Consider the following 10,457-nt stretch of genomic DNA (forward strand, 5'->3'; position numbering starts at 1 on the left):
TCAGGAGGAGGAAGTATTTTCATGAACCGTGTTCTATCAAAATCTCTGCAGTCTGACAGCAAATGAGAACGTGTCTTCATCTCCAGCTCAGAAATCCGACAAAGATTTTACTTCAGTATTAAAGTCTTAGGATTGTTGAAATCATGAATCTCTTGTAAAAGCTGGGACACAAAGCTGCAACCGTTTAAAAGCTCTCACAGGCTGTTGCTTATTGTCTTTGACTAAGTGCAGCATAATTTAGGGATTTTTGCTTTAGCATGACTTTGTGAGCCAATATAGCCCGTATAACACAAGCCAATGTCTCACTTTACTATCCCTGTAATGGTGCACTTAGCAGAAAATGTAAAATTGAGTGTGCCCTCAGGCCTGTGGTCTGATTTTTTCCCATAAATCTGACCATGTTTTGCTGCTGTGTGCGTCCTGATGGCTGGACTTATGTCCAGTGTGCTGTAGACTGAATGTTATAGTGTTGACAGCTGGGGTTTTATCTGAAACAGTGCTGCATGAAACAATGATGAGATTATAAAAGTGTAAAAGTGTCTGTTCAGACTTTAAAAAAGGGGCTAAGCTCATTACAGTTTGCATGGTGAAGTCAATAGTGAGCATGTGGGTCACTTTCTCGTTCCCCTGCTCTTTGGTTTCATTTCCACACTAAAAAAACAGCTTAGAAAACTAGCACATAAGCCAACAGCCTCTTCAGTGGGACGTCCCTCCATCATGAGATTTCAAGCTGCTCAGCTCAGCATCTTCTCATCATCATAATCTCTCAGACGTTTGCATCATTCACAGACAGGTGACAAAAAAACAGGTCATCACTGCCTTGTTTTGTGAGCCTGTGTCAGCATGAAAACAAGACATTTCTTTTCTTCACCATGAGTCTAAATATAGACGCCAAGCTCATGAATAATTAAGACAAAGTGTTGGAGAGCCAATACTGCTCTATTAAGAGCTCATCTTTGGGTTTAAAATCAATACTGGTGCAGCAGAGGAGAATGGTGAATGTGTATTTTAATTTAAACATGAAGAAATTTGGTTCAAATATGAAGCATGTGTCAGTGTTTTCTGATAAAAGCACAAAAAGAGTCCAATCCCTGTCGACAACTTGAGTCGTGCAAGTGTAGCTTCTATCTGAATCCATGACAGCATCTTTCAAACGCCTCAAATAGCCGATGTATTTTTATCACTGTCAGATCCTCTGAGTCTGAGTACACATTTTCCAGACAGGTGCACAACAAACTCTTCTCTGCAGATTTCTGCACAACAGTTTGTTTCCTTACTCCTCCAGGCACACACACACACACACACTCACACAGTTTGATGTTATCACTGTAACATCAGCCTGTTTGCACTGCTGCTGTGAGTGTTTATTAAGCAGGTCTCCAGGAGCAGATGCATTATGTCTGTAAGTGCAGCTCACATAACTGCAAGTTCAAATAAACAACCTTTTACGAGAAGAGCTCTGCAGGAATTGTGCAGAAAGGTCAGAGAAAGAAAACACTGTGCAATAACAAACGTGGTTTAAAGCGAGATTCAGTGAGTGCCTGATATTTGCGATGTTGCTGAGAAACATCCTCTCAATGGATCAGTGCCGTCTCATCAACATCTCATGTGAACCGGACGATGTTAGATAAAGTAGTGGATAAAATATCAAAGCGCACGAGGTTCACGTTTCATCCTCCAACTCCCCGTCAGTCACAGCAAGTCCAGAATCTGAGACTCCAGAGTCTCACCTCACACCCCAAACTCCAGAGACAAACTCACCACACTCAACCAAAACCCAAACCATCACCATCACATCAGCCACCAACCTTTCTGCTGCTTGAAGGACTGGATCGAGCCCGAGTGGTGCACCATTGCGGCGTTCAGTGCGATCACGGCGTTAATTGAATCCCGTGTTAGAGAGAGCAGGAAAGCAGAGTACATGGGAAACTATGATGATGGGGTTGCGTAGGTGTTCTCGCAGCTCCCATCCTGCCAAACGATCTCACGGCCGATGCGCAAACCCCAGCAACACCTGTCTAAGAGCTCCCCCTCCACCACCATCCACGGCTGTTGTCATGGTGACGGGCGGGAGGGGAGGTCCTGAGACGGACACGTCCCCCCCCTCCCCTCCCTCCTCCCCTCTCATCCTGATTTACTGACTCAAAGTAAGCTGCGGGAAATCACTGAGGGCAAGCAGATCTCAAATGGACCGACAAGGACGTGTATCGATCCCTTCATCAATCATCGTCTTTTTCCCGCGTCCAGAAGGGTGCCCTCACCCCGAGGCGTCATATAAAGTGATGAAGAGTGTGAGGGAGCAAGGGCTCGCTCTTAAGATGACCAGGAGGTACTATTATGTAATAGTCCACCATCTTCATTATTCATTCATTTTCATTCCTGAGTCCAAAATAATTCTGACTCAATAAAATTTGGAGAATATTTAAGCACCATTTTACTAATCCAGACTAAATCTACATATCCCACAGGAAATAGTCAATCACTCCAACTCCACGCCATGTAGGCTGATCTCTGAAACACACTGAGATTACCACATGAGATACATTAAGAAAACATTGATTTGAATGCTGACAGAGTCCAAATCCAAACAAACACACAAAACCCATCACTTTAAGTCATATTAAACACTATTTGACATTTTCCAGTCTGAACTTTTCGCTCTGTCAGACATTTAAGCCTCTAACCCGGTGAGAAAAACTCACAACAATCAATACTGTATCAGGGCTGACTACACAACAGAGCTCAGCATGCAGCTGAGAAGCAGAGTGGGGATTCCTGTGCTGAGAGCAAATATTACATTAGTCATGAAAACTGAGTGGATTGAAAAAAAAAAAAAGCTCATGTAGGCTATAATTTGATAACCTAATAATGGGAATGATGTTTTGGTCCTCCTGTTTTGCAGGGGCTGTATCTTCTGTGAATGGCTACCGCCCTAATGCTGTAAAGCTCTACAAGCTCAGATGACTGATGGATGATGGCATCCAAGTGGGGACGCCAAGTCTTAAGAGATGAAGGCAATGACAAAGTGTTTAAATCTGCAGTTCGTGAAGTGCATCCACTGTAAGGTGGCTGCAGAAACACTGGAAACCTCATACACACCCATACAGCCCGGTTAGAAAAAACAGCTTTGGTCTGATTAGGTCTTTTCTCTATCCATACAATAAGTGATTTTTTCCAATTTAATTTTTATTTTTGAAAAAATAAATAAACTCATGAGTTCTGCCTATCGGAGGGAATGACTAATCTGTCTGACAAGTGCACACTGTAACTGTTAGCAGGGAGCTTATTTACCGATATGGTCTCAAAACTCCACTTCAAATAAGAAAACACCACAAATAAGTAACACGACCATCTGGCAGTATCCTCTCTAGAGAACAGAGATAAAGCTGAACGTTGGCTGTGTCTGATCAAACTGCTTCAAAACCATTTGACTATAGCAAGGTGTGACCAGTGCAGGCATGTGGAAGTTAACCTGTTGAGTTAAAGGGTGCTAGCTCTGCTAACTTTAGCCACACTCTTCAAACCAATCAATTATATACGAGATAAAATATCCTCAATTTTGACTGATTTTTTAATGTTGTCTCACCTTCTGACTGGTTGGTTAGAGCAGCGGTTCCCAAACTTTTCAGCCTGTGACCCCCAAAAAATACACTTACTACACAGGGCCAATCCAAAACCCACAAAAATATCTTTAAATACTTAATTTAGCTAATGGAAAGGAAAGTATTTTCACAAAAGTGGATGAAATATGCAATAATAAATTGTTTTTGCTTTTGGAAAGAAATTTTATGGACTCCCTTTTTTTTTATCTTGTGCGGCCCCTGAGTTAGATTATAATCCCTAAACGGTGACAAGATTAGACAGTTCAGAATGTCACTGGAAAAAACTTGGAACCTGTTTTTTTTTTTGCTAACAGTCAAACTTATCGTCGACTGTGAATCTTTGCTGTTGAAAATGTGTCAGCTGCTCTGTGTGACACTTACCCCACTTATTTACATGCACATCAGATGTTACTGAGTTTGTTTTTCCAACCAGTTGCACCAGTTACAGGAGCTTTCATTGAGACATTTCTCTGGATTTTATGCTTTGTGACCCTGTTTTCATTACACACACGCGTGTGACTTATCAGCCGTCAGATCATCATGCAATTGTTCAATGTCTACGAGTGTTATTGTCGTGTTTCCATAAATGGGTATTTGCATAACATGTCTATTTTTGTGTACAGACAAATCAAGAGCAGTGTAAATTAGGCCACAATGCTGATCCTGATTTTACTGCTTCTTCTGATTGTTTTCACAATGATATGTGACACTATTCAAAAAACAGGAACCCTATTATCATGAATCACACACCAGCTTAATGAAGTGTCAAATCTGCACCATAGTGAGAACACACAGGTCACAGATCGTGACATATTGTCCCTTCAACACTGATCTTGAGTTACAGAGATCTAATCCTGGTTTATCTCCAAGGTCACTGGTTTTATCTCAGCCACACAGACCAGCAGACCTTCACCAGGATGTGAAACTCCTGCACAGGGGAAGCCTTGTTTATGCTGTGGTGTATTCACTCTGAACAGGGTCACAATAACTCAGGAAGTGGTTCTGTCTGTGCTCCTGTCTCACTGTATCAGTGTGTCTGTGCTGGTATTCTGAGGAATAGTCTGGCATCTGTCATAGATGCAAATACCATCTGCTTTCTCCCAGCTCAGCATGCCTCTCCTCCTCCCACCGCTCATGTTTACTGAAGACTGGTGGTGGACGCTGCGCTTTCCAACCCCCTGTAACATGTCATTGAATGCACCAGCCAAATGCATTACTTCCTGTGGGCTGATAAATAAATAAGTAAGCAGCTCTTTTATGGTCAGTCCCATTTAAAATTTCATCTCCTCCATTCCTGCCAGTGAGTTTAGAGATGTAGGTCAGATGAAGAGCTGCAGAGGGAGTGAGGCTTTAGATTAATCATATACTGCCACCTTGTGGTTGAAAAGTGGAGCTGCTTGCTTTAAGCAAACCCCCCCCCCCCCCCCCCCCCAAAAAAAAAAAACCAGATGGATTATTCATTGCATTACACACCTCTGCTTCGACATGCAAACATGCAATCGTCTAACCAGCATATCTGATACTCCTGCAGCTTCCCTACTAAAAAGTCTTCTTTACCTATAAAATGCATTTGGTATTCGGGCGCAAACTTACATTTCAGCCACAACGTCTGGCAAAAGAGCTGCACCTGGAGTATAATGCTGATAGACTCTTTGAAACACCTGAAACATGCTGTTTTCAATGCATGGAGAGAACGTTTGATGTTTTCAGATTTAAAGGACGTTCCTTCTCTAGCATGCAGAACCTCTCTCTTTGCATAAAGAGGCTCTTTGTTTGCAGGCTATTAAAAGATCCAATCAGCCATCCGGTTTATCAACAGTCTCCTGAATGACAAAGACCTTCAGCATTAGCATCAGCAGTTAAATTACTGCTGAGTGTTTACTCTGAAGCTGAGCGGCACACAGATCTGATGATGAAGTTTCTTTGTTAATGTTCAGAGCAAATAGCTTAACTGAGGTTTTAAACTCAAGGCTTTCAGAGGCCTTGATGTCAAACTGAAACATTTTTCTTCAGCTTTTAAAACTTCATTGATATTTGGGTTATTGTTGCTGAAAACAGAATAACAGGTAGGAAAAATAAAAAGAAATTTTATCCAACCATTGAAATTGTTGGTTAGGTTTATTTTTTGCTTTGTTTTGTTTGGTTGTTTAACTTCTCTCTTACCTCATTACCTTTTTTGAACTAAAGATGAAGAAGGTTGGATGCCTGTCTTAATATTCTGATTAAAACTCATAATAAACCAGTCGTCCTCTACCATAATCCTGAAGCACTGACTGCTCTTTATGTAAAGTTGGTTAAAGTCCTGTGTGCAGCAGGCGGACTCACCGGACAGCTGTTCGCTCTCTGTCTCCGTGCCTGCAGAGTGGAAGCTGTTGGCCAGCGAGGAGCTCCAGGACGCCGAGTGGCTGATGGTGATGGGGACATGGCTGTTGGAGCAGTGACTCTCCAGCAGGGGCAGAAACATACAGCTGTCCTGGTGGCATGATCCTGGAAACACACAAAAACACACACATTACAAATAACTAATCAAAGTTTGAGTCTCCAGTGGTAAAAACTCTCATAAGATTGTTTGATAACAGTTTTATTTTCAAGGGCATGGCACTGCTTGCTTCAGTTTTCAGTGTGTTAATGTCAAAGCTTGTCTGTTCTGATGAGACAAATTTGCAGGTGATCACAGCCCTGCTCCATATTTCCCTCTCGTGTTACCATCCTCATACATTTTTTAACACGTCTTTAAAATCCCCTTTCTGTCTCTGATACCTGACACTGATGGGAAACAAAGAGGCCTCTGGCTTTCCATAACCAGCTGTCTAACTCATCTGAGTGGTTTAGATTTTTAATCATGATTGGTTAAACTAGATAAACTGACACAGACATGTTTGAGTCTGGAATAATGAGACGGTAATGTGACTGAACTGAACATCTGAGTGATGAAATGCCACTTTTGTGTTAAGTATGCTTTTGTAACCACACTTTAGAATTAAAGACCGTCTTCCTTTTTTTTTTTTTTGGTCTAAACTATTTTGCTCTTCATTGCAAACCAATTTATCTGGTTGCAAGAACAAAGTGAAGGAAAATGTTGTGTGCACAGTTTAGGTGTCTAAGCTAGCCCTGGTTAATTACTGGGCAGATATAGCATATGGCAGGTTTTGCTTTGCCTTGTTATTTTTCTGTGTACTTTTCTGTTTTACTTATCTATATTTAATCTGTTCATTTTTCAACCTCTACTAACAAAACTGATTAGTAAAAGAAAATACAGTAGTAAACATATGACACTAGACGCAGTATTTTGAAGAGGAGCTGATGTTTAGTGGGCTGAGCTTGACTTCATGGACAGCTTACACCAAAGTCTTGCTCAAATTTGGACAGAATGCATTTCATCTTCACCCAAAGTTCATATCAGTTTCATAATCAGTTATCGACCTCAGATGACAACAGTTGTACAATTCTACTATTTCATTAAGCAGACGCTTTTGTCCAAAGGGATGTACAACGCAAGCAAGAAATATGACTGGAGGGAAAAACCTTAGTGCTTCAAGTTTCATTGGCCACAGGTGCTGCCATCTTGTGCCAGAAGAGGTGTATTTTTTAATTAATAATGTAGCCACAGCTGACCAGAACAAATAATTCAACGTCAACAACGTTGGCCTTCAACAATATTCAGCATTCAGTGCTAAGTATTCACTAAGAGCTGGGTCCCAGACTATCTTATCCATTCTACCACTGAGGACAAAGAGGAGAAGGGTCAGATTAAGTGCCTAAGTGTTGCCTGAACAGTTGAGTCTTCAGACATCTCTGAAAAGCAGAAAGACACTCTGAAGGGAACTATCATATCAGCCCCGGAAAAAACAGCATCTATTCACCCTGCTGTGTTTTTATTTTAATTTGTGCATTTCCATGAAATGACAGCAACTTTGTACAAGTGTCTCAGATCTTTTTCACAGTGCAGTTTCCTGCAATAAATCCTTTTTTATATATATTACTAAGTGAATCCCATCGAGTTTATCTTATTGTGATACAGGACAAAGTGCAAAATGCTCTGCTACACTGTTCGTATAACACAAAGAGAATAATTGGAACTGTGAGAGGAAATATCGTCTTAATGCACATTTGAATAAGCATTTATGCTTTGGTATAGAGCCACTGAGTCACTGTGCTTCGCTGTGTTATGTAATGCAGAGGCTACCATCCTGAATCTTAAACAGGTCACTGCCAGGGTGAAGCAAGCCAGCGTATAAAAATGCATTTTAATTTGTTTACGATGAAAAATACCGTCTGCGGTCAGAGATTTGTTATCAGTGTGTGCTGTTGTGTGCTCTCTTTCCTTATGTGTGCATTCAGCTTCATTAAGATGGACAGGAAGAGCCGCGGGGCTGCATACAGAATCCAAACACCATGACTCAGAAACACTCAGAGACTTTTACATCCCTGAGTCTTTCCCTCCACAGGTTGGTCTCAAACGTCACGCCTTCAGCGCGTCTTCTAGATGGAACCAACAAGACAGTAACACATAGCTGCCAGACGTGCTTCAGTGAAAACAGAACTTTACTGAAATTTACATTTCTACAAAGTTCAGTTCAAGACAATAACTGCTGGAGGGTGGTGTAGCACAGGCTTACGAGAACGCAGGGTGGTGCAACACTGATGGAAAGTGCAGAAATATGAAAAATCGAAACAAAAGTAAAGTGTGCTTCACTGACACACACCATTAACAGAGATTATTCCATGTAATCATCAGAGAAACATTCACATGGAAACTGCTGAGTCCACACCAACAGGGGTTACGAATCACTTCCCCTGCAGTGAGCTTTGTCCATTACAGCATGTCTAAGTGCAGTAATTTACTGAACATCTCCAAACTAAAGAGACAGCATGTAGATCGATTGATGAGCAGGTGCTTCCTGCATGAACTTCCTGGCACATTGATTATTTATTTAAACAAATACATTTTAAAGCTCAGATCACCAGATTCCTCTTTAAAGCAACTCTGAATTTATGATGAGATGTCCAAGAAAATTTAACTTCATAAGCCATGAAAAAGTAGCATAGCCAGGCTGTCTAAATGACTGTGATCACCTCCAGGTAATTTCAAGAATCTCTGATTAACTTATGATATAATAAATGTAAACACTTCACCATGTGGAGTTATCATCAGCTGATAAAGACGATGTGATCTGGTTTAAGTGCAGCTGGTTGGACATTACCTTGTTAATTGAATAAAAAAAGCATCAGTGTTTGTGGCTATAATACAAACAACCTAAAGGGGTTCATCATATCCATTCTGCGGGACATTTATCAGGCTGTGTTTCCATTACATGATGGCTACTCATGCCCAGTCTATGTGCCCTGCATCTCTTAAACAGCCGACATTAGAAAGCAACAATCACTCAGGCAGAATGAATGTCTCCATAACATCAAACATGCATGCCCCTACCTCGTCCCCAGTGTGCACTGTTCTTCAAAGGCAGATCAAAAAATGTTGAGACATGCCAACTGTATCAACCAGTGAACACTAGAGACTTTTAAATCACTTTCACTCTTAATGTGAAATGATTGGCATGCCAGGAGAGCATTGATTGTCCCTCACAGAAAAGTTGTGGCAGCTCTTTGGAGTGAATTTTTAAGATCCACTTCACGAGAAATATTTACTCTAAGATTTAGGGGTTAAAAACTATTTTCAAACACAAAATACATAAATGCTTTGAGCTGTAAAGGTTACAAACACAAGTACTGCACAAAATATGTCTTTGAATTTGGTCTTATAGCTCCAGTGTGTGACATCCTCGGCCCATTTCTCTTGAATAGTTTTGTCCAAAGTTTCCTTGTCTTGTTTTTGATCAGAGATGCTGATCCATATTGCCTGGGTTGAGCATTTTGAAGGGATAAAAGCCCACAACCAGTAATGTAGTCTCTTTCTCTGTTCACCAGGACTCACCCCAGCAGACGCACGCACACCTTATGACTTTTATCTATTGATTTATTGTTCATGCATTCAAATTCATTCTACTGAGTTTTACTGACTAATACATCCCATACTGGTTGTTATTCTTTCTGTTTGTACAAATCATTTTGCAGTAAACTTCAGTGTCCATCAGCTATTTGTCATGGGCTTTGAGCCAAGTTATGACAAATAAAGGGAATGTTGTGAGTATACAACTGATCAGAGGTTTTAAATCCATCTTTGTGGTTATTTTATGACAGTAAGCATCCAAAAGTCAGGTTTCAGTCAGTCAAGCTGACTAAATTCCTGAAAATTAGATTAAATAAATTTCTCTAGAAGTTGAAAATGCAGCATACTTTCGTTCTTTTTTTTTACACCTCAGTGATATAAAGTAAAAAAGTATAGAATGAAAACATCTTGCATTGGTCACTTAAGGTTTATCACTTCTCAAAAGGTTCTCCGCACAGCTCCTCTGCTTATTTAAAGGGCAACATTCTTTAAAAGACACCTTTTTTGGCATCTTCGCTCTGCAAGTGTACTGAAGAGGAGGACTGCACAAACACACACTGTTAGGGGCTAAATGCTGAGGGACCTCTACCAGCAATAAATGCTTCATGTTAGTACTTTAGTAAACACTTCTCCCAGCTTCTAGCAGAGCCACCACGCCACTGTTTGGCCCCTCATCCCTGTCAGAGTCTCTGCACACCACTGAACATTATCCACATGGCTGGACACACATGAAAACACTCAGCTTGTTAGCTGTGGGGACATAGTTGCTGTGATTTTGTACTTTTTTTTTTCATCTGTGCTCGGGGCAGTGATGATTTACATGCGCTAATAAAAGCAACTGCATTCATGCATTTAAGAGCTCATTAAGCAAGATGACGATGGACTTGTTTGTTGGATTTCCCTCG

General features: G+C 40.9%; 1 protein-coding gene across 2 annotated transcripts in view; it reads right to left on the reverse strand.

Moving 5' to 3' along the window:
• The window catches only part of ano3 (anoctamin 3), a 51,738-nt gene extending 49,698 nt beyond the window's left edge, over positions 1–2,040 (reverse strand). For both annotated transcript variants that reach the window (XM_074678336.1, XM_074678335.1), the window contains exon 1: positions 1,809–2,040. In XM_074678336.1, coding sequence (XP_074534437.1) covers positions 1,809–1,923 — 115 coding nt within the window. In that variant the 5' untranslated portion in view covers positions 1,924–2,040. The remainder of the gene's footprint in view (positions 1–1,808) is intronic.
• Positions 2,041–10,457: the final 8,417 nt, after the last annotated feature.

The sequence above is a fragment of the Halichoeres trimaculatus genome, unplaced genomic scaffold (assembly GCF_033239565.1).
Source record: "Halichoeres trimaculatus isolate MK-OKI-2021-1 unplaced genomic scaffold, fHalTri1.1 fHalTri1_scaffold_10, whole genome shotgun sequence".
NCBI lineage: Eukaryota > Metazoa > Chordata > Actinopteri > Labriformes > Labridae > Halichoeres > Halichoeres trimaculatus.